The 16117-nt window shown below is 39.2% G+C and overlaps 1 protein-coding gene across 2 annotated transcripts in view; it reads right to left on the bottom strand.

Annotated features, from left to right (window-relative positions):
* The window catches only part of SRGAP1 (SLIT-ROBO Rho GTPase activating protein 1), a 309052-nt gene that overhangs the window by 66872 nt on the left and 226063 nt on the right, over positions 1-16117 (bottom strand). For both annotated transcript variants that reach the window (XM_004465049.5, XM_004465050.5), the window contains exons 7-8: positions 14692-14913; positions 12248-12349 (exon numbers count right to left, since the gene is read on the bottom strand). In XM_004465049.5, the coding sequence (XP_004465106.1) occupies positions 12248-12349; positions 14692-14913 (324 nt within the window). The remainder of the gene's footprint in view (positions 1-12247; positions 12350-14691; positions 14914-16117) is intronic.

The following is a 16117-nucleotide window of genomic DNA, read 5'->3' as shown; positions in this document are numbered from 1 at the left end:
TTATATATATGATTTAAATATTTATGTAATAAAATATACACATTTAAATTAAGGATGAAGGAAATTAATTATTAAGAACTAAATATTGAAGGTAGATATTTGACTATACCATCTATAATTCTATGGTTTTTTTAAATTTTCACTTCCTGACTTTATTATTTTTAAAAATTTCTTTCTCTTTATTTTTTAATGTTACATTAAAAAAATATGAGGTCCCTTATACCCCCCACCCCTCTCACCCCACTCCTCCCACAACAACCACCTCCTCCATCATCATGGGACATTCATTGCACTTGGTGAATACATCTCTGAGCATTGCTGCAGCACATGGTCAATGGTCCACATTATAGTTTACACTCTCCCCCAGTCCACCCAGTGGGCCATGCGAGGACATACAATGTCCAGTAACTGTCCCTGCAGTACCACCCAGGACAACTCCAAGTCCTGAAAATGCCCCCACATCACATCTCTTCTTCCTACTCCCCACCCCCAGCAGCTACCATGGCCACTTTCTCCATCTCAATGCTACATTTACTTCCATTACTAAACACAATAATTCCAGAATAGAATATCAGTTAAGTCTACTTCCATAAATTTTTATATTCCTGTTAGGAAGAGGGAAACCTTTCAATTTTGGCCAAGATAATGATACTCATAAGTAATTAAAACACAATTAACCAAAGTCAATATTTCTTTATTCCATTAAACAAAATCGGTGAAAGTCTATACCACATTGTTTGAGAAGATCAGGGAAGGTACCATTGAGAAGGTGAGGTTTGAACCATGTACTGATGGATGAGTAAGTGCTCACTGGGAAAAAGCAGTCCAGGCAGAGGGATTAGTGGCAAGATAGGGACCCTGGTCTCTTTGGGCTACAATAAGTAGCTTTATATAGGAAGTGGGAGGGTATAGCACGTAGAGGAGACAGTCTGATAATAAAGGCCCTTATATACTATGCTTTCTTAGATTTACTCAATAGAGGGCCATGGATTACTATTAGAAAAGGAGTGGCAGCTCAGTCTTGCATTTTTAAAAGATCCCTAAGCAAATGAACAAAAAAGGGGAAAGAGACAGCAGAAAAGTTAATCAGGAATCCTTGGTTCAGTCAAGAGATGAGAGCATGATATAAGGAAGTGACAGTTGGAATGGAAATGATGGAACACATCTGAAAAACATTTAAGCAATAGATGTGGCAGGATCAACTTTTTCTAGAAATGGCTTAAAGGAAAAAGAAAATAGAACTTCCTAAGGCACAGAGTAACTTCAAAAGATGCAGAATACTGAAAAGTACATAGTGTTTTTTTGTTGTTTGTTTTTTTAGGAGGTACCAGGGATTAAAGCTGAGACCTCATACATGGGAAGCAGGCACTCAAACCACTGAGCTGCACCGCTCCCCTGTAGTGTTTTTTTTAAAAGATATTTTTATTTATTCATTCCTCCCCCGACTTGCTTGCTGTCTGCTCTCTGTGTCCATTTGCTGCGTGTACTTCTTTGTCTGCTTGTCTCCCTTTGTTGTGTCATTTTGCTGTGCCAGCTCTCCGAGGGCACGGGCCATCAGCTCTCCGTGGGCATGGGCCAGCTTGCCTTCACAAGGAGGCCCTGGGATGCGAACCCAGGGCGAGAGCCCAATCGACTGAGCCACATCTGCCTCCCCCCATAGTGTTTTTAAGATACTGGTGGGAGTACAACATAAGAGGAAAACACAGCAGGTCATTTTTTTACATAGTCCTAATTAAAATATGGGTGACAATGACAAAAGTCCCCTAAATCAAAAATAAAATAAAACAAACAAAAACCACCCAAACAAAAAGCAAAAATTATCATGAACCAAAATTTAAAAGTCTGTATTTGAAGTTTGTCTTAAGATAATCTGTAAAGTAAAGTATGTTCACTTAGTTTATGAGGCATATGGTTGCATAACAATGCTTCACTAGAACCATACTCATATTCACAGGACAACGTCAGCAGCAGCATTATCAAATACATCATACAGAATATACACTAAGGATAAAAATCAAAAACACTTTTCTTTCTTTCCTCAACTTCTTTCTCAGGAGCAATGGTGTCACAGTTAAACTTGGGAGTTGTCAGGATGAACAAAGGATGTGACAGAATGCACCAGACAGCATGGCGGGGACTGCATGTTATCTCCTGGGATGCTATCTTAACAAAGAACAGTACCAGATATTAACACACGCAAGCCATGCTAACAAGTCTTGTGAGGGGTGATTTGGGGGAAAAGGGGAGGATATAAAGAAGCAAACATGAAACAACCAATGTGAGGCTTGTAATGATGCCCCATGAGCAACAAGAACATGCAGGCCAAAGACTAGACAAGGAATTCATGAAAAACCTGCTGAAGAATGCATTGCACCAGGGGCTCTGACCAGTCAGTCTGAACTCTGAGCTGTGGAATCAAGAGGAACGGTGAGGGGAAAGGTGGCTTCCATGGGCTTTTGTAGGCTGGCTTTTTTACCTTTCTTTCCCTGGACAGTAGAACCTCTGGGGAGAATAGAACGTTGTTTTGGTGATCTCAATGTCCAAACACAACAGACTATCTTAGGGCACCGTGCATCTCTCACCCTTGCACCTGGTACAGCCTTTTCGCCCTTTAAGACTCATCACTTTAGCTGTAAAGGTGACCCTTATCCTTCCCTTCCCACTTAACTACTACTTGCCACCACTGACCTTGTATGCATTTCAATTACAACATATAATTCAGACGTATTAAAAATTAGCAGAAAGAGACCATACATTCACATGCATGCACACACATAGACTGGGTTAATGCCACATTTAATTAGCCAAGGACAAAGGGATCTACTGCCAGTGCAGGGCCACAGAGGGCAGGAGCAGAGGCAAGGCATCTTGCCATGGCCTTCCCTTGTTACTGGAGCCCTGACAGGGGGTGCAGATGACCCCTGAGTGTTTAAAGTCTTGCCGGACCTGGAAAAATTTTTGCTGCCTCACAAACTTTTTGGGGTCATGTCACCATTACAGAGTAATTCACACTACTAATCTATGTACTTGCATTTAAGGGAATATTTACAAATAAATACTGTACTCTACTGATTTTTAAAGTCCAGGATGCATCTTAATACAAAGGAGGAAAACAGTGCTATTGCTCAAGGGTCTCAAAATGAACTCTATGCCTCTAATAGTGTTTCATGAGCCTGTTTCCCTGCAGTCTAGCCCTGATCCTGATTTAATGGCCCATCTGGGTGGATCTGACACTGAATTTGATCTGAGGAACATGATCCCAAATTCATTTCTCACAAGCACCTACCAAACTGTTTAGAGGTCATTGTTTTCCATCTATACCAAGAGAAACTTGAGGTTAAGGATAGTTTATTAATCTCTTATCTCCTGTGACTAGCACAGTGCCTACAACACAGTAGATTGTCAGAAAAAGTTCACTAAACGAAAGGTGGAAGTTGAAGTCTCCTCCTTTAAATCGGGCACCAAATAAAAGGTCAGCACACATCAACCATCCGAGTCACCCTGAGCACCACCATTTTCTTTGGTGTGTCCCATTTCATGACTCACTTTCAGTTTTTTTCTAGGAAGTTTCTTCATCTCTCATGGTATTCTATTTGATTAAGGCCTCCCTTAAGTGAGATAAAGCTTGTTTGACAGAAAAAATATACTGCTTTAAAAAGTATGTATTTGCAGTGAGATAGTTGATCTTGCATTCAATTTTGGCCAAGATAATGATATTATATTACTCTTAAGGACAGATGGAGGGAAACGGACTTAGCCCAGTGGTTAGGGCGTCCGTCTACCACATGGGAGGTCCGTGGTTCAAACCTGGGGCCTCCTTGACAAGTGTGGAGCTGGCCCATGCGCAGTGCTGATGCGCACAAGGAGTGCCGCGCCACACAGGGGTGTCCCCTGCATAGGGGAACCCCACGCGCAAGGAGTGCGCCCGTAAGGAGAGCTGCCCAGCGTGAAAGAAAGTGCAGCCTGCCCAGGAATGGTGCCGCCCACACTTCCCATGCCGCTGACGATAACAGAAGCGGACAAAGAAACAAGATGCAGCAAATAGACACAGAGAACAGACAACCGGGGTGGGGAGTGGGGAGAGAGGAGAGAAATAAATAAATAAATCTTTAAAAAAAAAGGACAGATGGAGGTTAGTTTTTACCTAGGCTTTCACTGTTACCTCCTCAGTAGAAAGACCCTGGCAAGTAAGAGATACTTAAATACATAAAAACTGAAGTTAAAGGTCACAGAGAAGACCTCAGTAGCAATTATAAATAAGTGGTTATCAAGCTCTACTTCTTATATCAAGTCTTGAAAGAATTATGAGAATTTCTCATGAGGATTTGACCATTGATCCACATGGCCCTGGATTCTGCAGCAATCATGACACTATGGGACGTTTTGGGGGAAACGGATTTTCGACTCTACTTAGGGGGTTTAATCAAGTTAGCTCTTACTTCCCTTATTCGCCCATGCTATGAAAATCATTTGAAATGTGTGCCTCAAATCTTGCCTGTTATTGTTGAGAATATCCTGTGTAAGGAATAGATTTTTTAGTACTGTCTGTGAAATACTCTTTAGTAACCTGTCACTGAAAGATTTTAAATTGAACTAGGAAAATTTATATGTGGTTTTCAGTTAAACACTATTGCAAATTAATGAGGAATCAAGGGTTTCTCTCTTTTCTCCTCCCCTAGGGGGATAAATCTGCTATAATTTAAGAGACTAGTTATTTCATATGTGAGAAGGTTTTACTTGTAGCACAGAAGTGATATGCATGAAAACTCTATTTTCTAGGCCAAATATTGGGACAGAGGATCTGAAAATGGGGCAAACTACTTAAAACCAAGGTATATCCTAAAATTTATGAGAGGTAAGGTGTTCTACCTATACTATTTGTTCTTTTTTTTTCTTAGATTGCATGTAGACCAAACATGCAAAAGGAACTCTAAGGGGGAATGGCAATCTATGGGGAATTACTCCAGATGCCAGTGTTGGAAGAAAGTAACAGAAATGATTGCTAAGCTGAAATCCCTACGGTAAAGTTAAAGGCAAACTTGGAGAAAGGGGACAAGACTGTGTAACATTAGGTTGGAAATAGTTTAGAAATGTTATATAGTGACAAAGGTAGAAATGACTATTTAGAATTAGTTTACTTTTAAAGTTTTGCCTTTAAAAGTAATGTTTATTAATGTTTACCTTCAAAGTTTTAACAAAAAATTATACTTCCAAGTAATAATAAGGAAAACAAAAAATTGGCAATAAAACTGTGTAGGCAGCAGGTTCTATTCTAATTCTATGAGTTCGGGACATGGTGGACACTAATAAATATTTGTTGAGTAACCACCTGGAAGTTGACACCATAAGACTGAGGTACCAGGAGCACAAGTTTGCAGTGTAACGAAACTGAAAGCTCAGTTTATAAGGCTTGACAGGTAAACTTAAAATTGCGAGATGACAATAAATGTCAAAATTCATTATGCATCTCCATCAACCACAAATTTATTCAAACCCTTCTCAAAACTTTACTTTCAGCTTTTACTACTCACAAGTAATGCTGAGACCATTTCTCAAATGTTCCCTGCTGCCTTCTCTTTGTTTTAAGGTAAAGGTTAGAAATCCAAATATCTTCATGGGCTGATAAGTAATAAAATGAGTATAGCAGGAAGAGTGGGGAGGGTGGCAAACAAGAAGGGTATGCTCTGTGTCTAAGGAGGAGGGCCCATCACTCAGCTCTAGCCAGTTATCTCCAAGCAGAAATGCAGGTCCAGGGGGGCCAGATCTAATTTTTTAGAAGCCAAAAATCCATATTTTTATTAAAAACTTCTAGTTTTAAATGACTGCAACTAATTTTAAAAAATTAAGCACTGTGAAACAAACAAAACCTGTCCATGGGCTATATGTTCTGTGGGCTGCGAGCATGGGAACTCCTGCCCAAGGAGACGGTAGTACCCCCTATTTACAGTACCCTAAGATTTGGTGAAAAGGTTCATATTCTACTAAGCTGTACTGTCCATACTTTTATAAAGTTGGAGCAAATTTTCTCATAGTTACTATCTTTTCACTGGGCCATTATAATAATTTTTAGTTAATGGAACTCTTTCCATTATATTTTAGACTTTGTGAGTGTGTATATTTGTGCAAAGGCAAAAATTATACATGCATTTCTTTACTTATACAATTTGAGTGGATATTAATATGTCAGTTTTCTCTCCTTGCTCCTATGGGTGGAAAAATCAGGATAGGTTCCTTATTTATGGCACAGTAAAGTGCTGCACAGGGACTCCAGATGAGCCATGTTGTTTCCATTGCATCTCTTACTTTTCACATTATATAAATTTCCTATTATGGTCTATCTCTTATACTAGACAGACCCTAACTCTGACTTCTTTACCTCTGTATTTCTGACACCTAACACAACATCTGAAATATACTAGGTGTTCAACAAATATTTATTACATTGACATGAACTGAACCAAAGGATAAAAACCTCTTAACTTGGTTCTCAAAGCCTCTTCTTTTTTTTTTAATTTTTTTTATTTTTATATTTTTTTAATTTTTTTATTTTTTATTGACTTTGTAATAATATTACATTAAAAATATATATGTGAGGTCCCATTCAACCCCATCCCCCCACCCCCCTTCTCCCCCCCCCAACAACACTCGTTCCCATCATCATGACACATCCATTGGATTTGGTAAGTACATCTTTGGGCACCTCTGCACCTCATATACATTGGTTCACATCATAGCCCATACTCTCCTCCATTCCATCCAGTGGGCCCTGTGAGGATTTACAATGTCCGGTGATTACCTCTGAAGCACCATCCAGGGCAGCTCCATGTCCCAAAGACGCCTCCACCTCTCATCTCTTCCTGCCTTTCCCCATACCCATCGTCCACCATGTCCACTTTTCCCAATCCAATGCCACCTCTTCTATGTGGACATTGGATTGGTTGTGTCCATTGCACCTCTATGTCAAGAGGAGGCTCAGATTCCACATGGATGCTGGATGCAATCCTCCCATTTTCAGTTGTAATCACTCTAGGCTCCATGGTGTGGTGGTTGTCCTTCTTCAACTCCATCTTAGCTGAGTGTGGTAAGTCCAATAGATCAGATTGTAGGTGCTGGAGTCTGTTGAGGCTCAGGACCTGGCTATCACATTGTCAGTCCAGAGATTCAAATCCCCTAAATATATCTTAAACCCCAACATTAACTGCACCTCCAGCACATTGGCATGAAAGTCTTATGAAGGGAGATCCCATCTGAGTCCAGATTCATCACACATAAACACCATTTCCAAAGAGGGGCCATCTGCCCTGGTAGTTAACCCCATCGGCCATGACCATAACTCCCATGGGTCTCTTTAGCCCTCAAAGGAACCAATATCTGGGGGTTGTATCTGCTTTATCTGTCTCTCTGACTCTGCTCAGTTGTGCATGAGGGCAAACCTTCTGCCAGCCTCCAGACTCTTTTTTAGAAACTCGTAGCCATATAAACTCATTTCTCCTTTCCATTTCCCCCTTACTTTAGGTCAAACAGCATTTTAAAGTCATGGTATTTTATGTAGACATGGATATTCTGCTGATCCGCATTGAACCTTCCGTATAAGGTCATTTTCCAGTTGCATCATCAGTTGGTAGTTGATAGTGGTCCCTCATTGCCAGGGAGGCTCATCCCCGGGTGTCATGTCCCACGCTGGGGGGAAGTCAAAGCCTCTTCTAATACATTTTAAAAATTTTTTATTTTTTTAAATGTTTTTTCTTTAAAGATTTCATTCATTCATTCATTCATTCATTCATCCATTCATTCATTCATTCCTCTCCCACTTGCGGCTTGCTTGCTGTCTGCTCTCTGCGTCCATTTGCTGTGCATTCTTCTGTGTCTGCTTGTCTCCCTTTGTTGTGTCATCCTGCTGCGTCAGTTCTCTGTGGGTGCAGGCGAGCCTGCCTTCACAAGGAGGCCCTGGGAAGCAAACCCAGTGCCTCCCATATGGTAGAGGGGAGCCCAATCAATTGAACCACAGCCACTTCCTCTTCTAATACAATTTTAAGCTTCACCTTTGATTCCTCCCCAAGGAGAACCACAGTGATAGCCAAACTGTTCTCTTCTCCCAGGGATCTTGAATTATATTGAAACATTCCCACCCCCCTCTTTACTACCTATTAAAATCTACTGATTCTCAAAAATCCAATTTATTTTATATATTTTTTATTAGAGAAATTGTGAGCCTAGAACATAATCATGTATAATGCGCAGACTTCCCATATATTACCCCTCCACCAACACCTTGCATTGTTGTGGAACATTTGTTACAGATTATGAAAGAACATCATCAAAATATTACTACTAGCTATGGTCCATAGTTTGCATTTGGTATATTATTTTCATACACCTCCCTATTATTACCACCATGTATTAGTATTGTACATTGTTTTAGTTCTTGAAAGAACACTCTCATATTTGTACTATTAACCACAGTCCACCATTCACCAAATGGTTCACTATGTTATACAGTCCCATGATTGTATAATCCATCTAAAGTGTACACTCAGTGGCTCTCACTTTGATCAGAATTGTGCAGTCATTGTCTTAGTAAATTTTTGAACATTTTCCTTAGTCCAAAATAAAAAAAATCTCATACCTCCTATTATTGACCCTTAGCATTGATATAGTACCTTCTTTGACATTGATGCAAGACTATTACAGGGGATTGGAGGTAGCGCAAGTGGTTGAGCACCTGCTTTCCACATGGGAGGTCCCAGGTTTGGTTCCCAGTGTCTCCTGAAAAAACCAAAACCAAACAACAAGCAAAGCAAACAAAAACAACTAACTCAGGAGAGCCAATGTGGCTCAGTGGTCGAGCATTGGCTTCCCACATACTAGTTCCTGGTTTAATCCCTGGCCCCTGATACCCAAAAAAAAAAAAAAATTTACATTATTGCTGTTAACTATAGTCATGAATAACGTTAATTGTATTTTTCCCATGCATCGCTATATTCTTACTACTTTGTAATACTGATGTACATTTTTCTAGTTCATAGAAGAACATTCTTGTATATGTATTATTAACCACAATCCTCATCTATCACTAGGTTCACTAGGTTATTCATTCCCTAGATTATTTCTAGCTTTCTTTCACTTGACATTTATATCCCTAAACTATTAATATAATCAGTCACAATCCCATTTATAAACCAGCCATGTTAGTTATACTCACTATAACATGTTACCATCAACTCTATCCATTTTCACACTTTCACAGTTAAGCTAATTAAAAATTCTGGGTACATTAAGCACCAGTGTCCTTTCTCAGCCCTCCTCCTGTCTCCTAGTAACCTATCCTCTAGTTTTAACTCCACATGTTTATTCTCCTTATTTAGTTCATTTTAGTAAGATCATATACTATTTGCCCTTTTGTGTCTGGCATATGTCATTCAGCATAATGCCCTCAGAGTCCATCTATGTTGTCATATGTGTCCCAATTTCATTTCTCTTTATAGCAGCACAGTGTTCCATCATATGTATATACACTATATTGTTTATTCATCAAAAATCCCATTTAAATCTCACTTTCTCTGGGAATCTTATTCCATAACAATGAGTTTTGCTTTGTATCCCACAAATCATAAACCACTAGTCATGCTTGCAAGAAACATCAGGATAATTCAATTCATTTGCTCCAACAGCTAATTTAAAAAAAATTAACCCTGAAAAAGCACTGCCTGGGAAGCAGACGTGGCTCAACTGATAGAGCATCTGCCTACCACATGGGAGGTCCAGGGTTCAATCCCCAGGGCCTCCTGGCCTGTGTGGTGAGCTGGCCCATGTGCAGTGCTGATGCATGCAAGGAGTGCCGTGCCAGGCAGCAGTGCCCCTGCATCCCACATGCAAGAAGTGCATCCTGTAAGGAGAGCCGCCCCACGTGAAAAAGGCACAGCCTGCCCAGGAATGGCGCCACACACGTGGAGAGCTGACACAGCCAGATAACCGAACAAAAGAGAGACGCAATTTCCCAGAGCTGCTGAGAATGCAAGCGGACGCAGAACACACAGTGAATGGACACAGAAAACAGACAATGGAGGGGAAGGGGAGAGAAATAAATAAAATAAATCTTTTTTTTTTTAAAAAAAGCACTGCTTACCCCTATCAGTTTATAGGGACACTGCACTTCTCTACGTGATGCCCAGAGGGGCATATGTTAAGGACCACAAACTCAAAGGCCTACAGATGCCAGGCAGGTACCACAAATAAATGAGACTGGTACTATTTTTGAAAATCAGGAGTCGAAAAACTAAGGCAAAGTAGAATTCAAATGCCCCAGCTTTTCACTTCATGAGGGAATGCAGGCCCTGGGTTGCCAGACCTTCCATTTTTTAACAGGCCAATAGCAAGAGAGCCAAAGAAAACAGGTCTGTGGGCTGCCAGTTCTGGCCTTGTATACAACACACTATTTTCCCAGAGTTTAGAGAATGTTTCCAAATTAAACAGCATGAGGATATGAATGAAAAAGAAAAAGAAGTCACTAGACATACAAACTGTAGTCCCAAAAGGATCCAGTAAACTGCATTAGGTGAATATTTTGTGATGCTTAGCCAAAACCCTAAGCTCTAAAACACTGCCTCGGGGAAAGCAATGGCTTTCCTTTGGAAAGGCTTACTTGAGGGAGTTTACAGTCTTAACCACGGTTGCATCTTAAATATACAAGTTTGAATAAGCAGTGGTTTGGTTCCTCTAGGACAAGGGTCCTTAACCAGGAGTCCATGGAAAGATTTTAGGGGGTCCTTGAGCTTGAACTGAGAAAAAATCAACTTATCTTTATTTTCTCTGACCTCTGATGTTGAGTGTCATAAAACTATCTGCTGCTACATCCTGAGAAGGAGTCTGTGGTTGTCACCTGACTGGCAAAGGGGAGCATGGACCAAAAAAGGTTAAGAACCCTTGCTCTAGGAAGAATGGAAGTTGCAATGGGTTTTAACCAAACTAATCTGGTCTAGAAACATGTCACTCTTTCTTAACAGAACAAACACACATTTCAGTAGCCTAAAACATCCCAGTGGGATTAAAATAAAATATGGTACTAAAGTGACTTTTGATAATTCATCTTATTTTCTTTTTCTGCCCCTCATTCCTTCCTTTAGGGTGTTGTCTGTCTCTCACAACACATATTTCTCTTGAGGTTGTAAATCAAAGGGCTCTGTGAGTTACTACAATACCCAGGTTGGCCAATTTCTTGGCTATAATAGTTGGTTTAGAAGTAGGTATGATTTCAGATAGGCCAATGAAGATTCTCTTTCAGAGATAAGGACTATGGGGGAGGGGGTGTGACTTTCTTTTTAAGATGACAAGCTGTAGGGATCACATAGTCCTGGATCTACCCCCATATGGGGGACAAAACCAACACTGAACAAGACAGCAAAGTGAAGAAGAGATAGAGATTCCTGATAATGTCATCTGAACATAGATCCAAGACTGTCTGAGGCTACTATAAACATTGACAAATAAATTAACTTTTTAGCTTGAGTAAATTTAACTTGGGTTCCTATAAATTACAAATGACGGCCCTGACTAGTAAAAGAAACATTATTGGTTCAAAATTCTATTTCAGCAGCATGAAGACCCAATTAACTTAACTTCAGGAACAGGCAGCTGAATTGTACTACTGCTTTCTGGTGCATGATATAGTCATAATTCACATTTTATGCTATATCTACTTAAATCCATTAATGTCAGCAAATAAACATTTCCCTATTTTCATTCAGGTACTACCTTAAAAGATAATTTTTATATTAATTATAATCAGTAATGCCATGTTCAGTACCCAAAATTTAGAAAATACAGAAAAACACTGAGAAAAATAAAGGTACTAATTTCAAAAGTTAGAATTAAACTAACATTGTCAATCAAATATTCCTGTGCATCATCCATTCTACATATGATTGTATATTTTTGGACACATATGCTGAATTTGATAATCCATGGGAACTATTTTCAGTATGAATTATAATTTAAGAATGAAAGGTATGTTTGCATATGGATGTAAGTGAATCCCTGACAAAGTATTAATCTTTGGAACAACACGAAATTCTTGCCTTTATCCTCTACAAATAATATTTTTAGGAATCTTGATTTAGCTCAAAATGCTTCTGTGGATATAGCATGATGAAGAGGTTGCATTTAGAATGCTAATATTCTTATACCATGTGAAAATGCCTTCTCAATGCATCAAAATTCAGCTTACTGATGGGGTAAAAAGGATGCTCACCTCCTCGTTCTCAATTTTGAGCGTGGCCAGTCGTGACTGCAGCTGCTGGTACCTGAGCATGAATTCAGCCTGGACTGGCTGCTGAGCGCTGACCTGGCAGACCTGAGGGGGAATCAGAAAGTGCATTTACAACAGGGCGCAGTCAAGCCAGCCTCCAGAGACACTGTTCTCCTACTGAAATGCCAGATGAATCATGCTGATCCCTTCAAGATTCCAATTACATATTTATTTTAACAGCCGCCTCAAAAAAAATCTGTTTTAAATATGGACCTGTTACGTAAGTGGCAAGAGCAGAATGCAGCTGCTTGGCCTGGAAGTGACTAGGAGGAGAGCAGCTGCAGGAAGCATCGCTCTAAGAACAGGACGGTTCCTGGAAACCGGGCTCTGATGCTAAAGTCACGATCGTGGAAAATCCTAATGACTGTAGGTGGATCAGAGGGTGGAATGCGAGGGAATACTCAAATGCAACATACAGGTATATGTAAGGAAGGTAGTAGGGCTTATGGGATCTGGAGTCAGCCAGCTTGTATTCGAACCCAAGCTCTGTCACCTACTAGCTGGATGAGTGGTAAGTTATTTAATCTCAGTTTCCTCACTTGTAAAATGGGGGTAGTAAGAGTTCCTACACCATAGTGTTGTTGTGAGTATTAAATGAGATAATGTACATAAAGCCCTTAGAACAGTGCCTGGCATGTAGGAAGAAATCAGAAAATGTGAATGATTACTTTTAGCAGCTTTCAACCACAGCTTCCCTTACTGGTATCAGCCAAATCATGTGATTCACTATGAACTTGATGAGGCAAGTTATTTTAAGTTTTGGTAGAAAGATATTTTGGCCATGACTTTAATTATGTGTAGTATTTTAACACATATACCACACTAAGGAAAGATGTTATTAACAAGAAAATGTGAGCGGGGCAGGGGGTAGGGTATATGGGAATCCCCTATATTTTCAATGTAACGTCTGTAATCTAAAACTTCTTTAAAAATAAAGAGAAAAAAAAATTGCATCAGAAGGGGAGCAGATATGGCTCAAGCAGTTGAGCACCTACTTCCCTCATGGGAGGTCCTGGGTTTAGTTCCCAATGCCTCCTAAAAACAAAAAACCCAACAAACAAAAAAAACCAACTCAGGGAAGTTGATGTGGGTCAGTGGTTGAGCACTAGTTTCCCAAATATAAGGTCCCAGGTTCAATCAGTGGCCCCTAGCACCCCAAAAGAAAAAAAAAAAAAAATTGTACCAGAAAGAATTTCTTCTCATTTTCCGTGTCCAAAAATGCTCTCAGCTGAGGCAGACTTCTTTTATGGAGTCTCCAAAATATCATAGAGATTATGGCAGACCCAGCCATAAAAAGAGCAACAGACTTGCTTTATTAAACTAATAAAAATAAGCAAATAAAAACTATAAACACCCAACTGAAGTCACTCCTCTGTGACATTTTATCATTCCGTATTTATTTAACATATCCACAACTGAAAAATTAAAATATACAACTATTTGGTTTTCAAAATAGAATGCTGGATGAGATTAATCAGTCATCTTGGTTGTTAAAATTCATGTGCTATTGGCATAAAATCTGCTTACCATTTCCAATCAAGTGATGTACTCTATCATATCAAGGAAAAATAGAGTTAGGTTAAAAATATTTATCATATATGTCTTTAAATGGGGTATTTCAGAGGAAAACTATGATATTAAGACAATCTGCCAAGGGTATTATAATTTTATCTATTTTTTAAAAGAGATTGTCACCATAATCAGCTAAAATCGAGTTTTTTCCTAAGAATATTATTTTGCACAGCTGGGATACCAAGTGTCATAGAGCATGCTTCATTAATTGCTTCTTCTTCTTGTTTCCCCCACTTCATTGACAATAATGTAAACAATTATAATTCAGAATCACCTTAATTTTTAAAAATAGAATAGGATAAAAAGCTAAATTCATATAAAGAACCTAAGATTTACTGTATCATTTCTAGAGCTCATTTTACCAAATTGGACCTATCCTGAGTCTTAAAATGATGTTTGATTTTTTCTCTCTCTAATTTTCCTGTCATTTATACTTATTTTTCTGTATGGGGATCTTTAAATCAGGGTAACAAGGAATCCTCAGACAGATTCTCCTGGACCAGCAAAGTGCAGTATTTTGTTTCTATATTTGAATTTGAATGTGTGAAGTGGAGAAAAAACTCTCCAATTAGCCCTGGCCAGTTGGGTTCTTATACCCAGGCCACATTTATTTGCTGGACCTCTGTAGACAAATGATTGTTTGACCCTCGCTTTGAAAGGGCATGGTGCTGATCTTAGCGTAATATTATGCCAAGATTCTGTGCAAGGGCAGGAGAGAGAAAACAACAGGGAAATCTTATGACAGTTTGGTGAAAGCAGACGGAGAAATGTTAAGTGAAGAGAATTCATTAGCTTTAAAATAATCAAATACTGACCTCATCACCCATGTGAGACTGAAATTCAAACTTCATTGGTGGACAAAATGCAGCAGGGTACATCTCCATGAATCTCTGTTTATCACTCCTCGGCTCTAAATTGTCAACTGCATTCTCAATAATATCTAAGCCTTCATGCCTGGAGGTTTCAAGGTTGTACTCCGCAGAGAGATACGTTCTTAGGGCTCTGTTCAGACTTGCATGGTAGCCAAGATCACAGCACTTAAAAGAAAATAAAAGAGCACCATATGCAAAAATTAACTCAAAATGCATTAAAGGGAATCAGATGTGACTCAAGCAACTGGGCTCACGTCTACCATATAGGAGGTCCAGGGTTTGATATCCGGGGCCTCCTGGTGAAGGAAAGCTAGCCAGTGTGGTGAGCTGGCCCATGCGGAGAGCTGGCCCACTTGGAGAGCTGGCACAGCAAGATGATGCAACAAAAAGAGACACAGGAGAGACAATAAGAGATGCAGAAGACCAGGGAGCTGAGGTGGTGCAAGAGAATGATCGCCTCTCTCCCACTCTGGAAGGTCTGAGGATCAGTCCCTGAGCTGCCTAATGAGAATATAAGCAGACACAAAAGAAAACACAGTGAATGGACACAGAGAGCGGACAATGGAGGGGGGTGGGGAGAAATAAATAAAATTTAAAACAACAACAACAACAAAAACATAATCTTAAAAAAAAATGCATTAAAGACCTAAACGTAAGAACAAGAAGTATAGATCTTTTAGAAGAAAACATAGGGTAAATCTTTATGACCTTGGATTAGGTAATGGTTTCTTAGATATGTCAGCAAAACTACAAGTAACACAAGGAAAAAGAGGAGACTTCATCAAAATAAAAAGCTTTTGTGTTTCATAGGGTCCCATCAAGAAAGTGAAAAGAAACCCAGAGATGGGAGAAAATTTTTATAACTCATACATCTGATAAAGGACATGAATCTAGAATATATAAAGAATGATTATAACTCAATATTAAAAAGAATTAAAAAGATAAGACATTAAGAAATGTTGGCGAGGATATGGAGGAATCAGAAACTTCATACAATGCTGGTGGGAACGTTAAATAGAGCAACCACTTTGAAAAACAGTTTGGCAATTTCTCACATGGTAAACATAGAGTTACCCACAATTGTACTCCTAGGTAAATACCCAGAAAATGAAAACATAAAAAAATAAAAATATATACATGAATGTTCACAGCAGTATTATTCATAATAACCAAAAAGTGGAAACCCAAATGTCCATCAAATGATGAATATGTGAATAAAATGTGATATTTCCATACCATGGAATATTATTTGGCAGTAAAAAGGAATGAAGTACTGATACATACTACAACATGGATGAACTCTGAAAACAATATTCTCAGTGAAAGAAGCCAGTCACAAAGGACTACCTACCTATTGTATGATTCCATT

This window comes from Dasypus novemcinctus, chromosome 12, assembly GCF_030445035.2.
Source record: "Dasypus novemcinctus isolate mDasNov1 chromosome 12, mDasNov1.1.hap2, whole genome shotgun sequence".
In the NCBI taxonomy this organism is placed as follows: domain Eukaryota; kingdom Metazoa; phylum Chordata; class Mammalia; order Cingulata; family Dasypodidae; genus Dasypus; species Dasypus novemcinctus.
The sequence above is the reverse complement of the archived record's forward strand: the minus strand, read 5'-3'. Positions and strand labels throughout refer to the sequence as shown.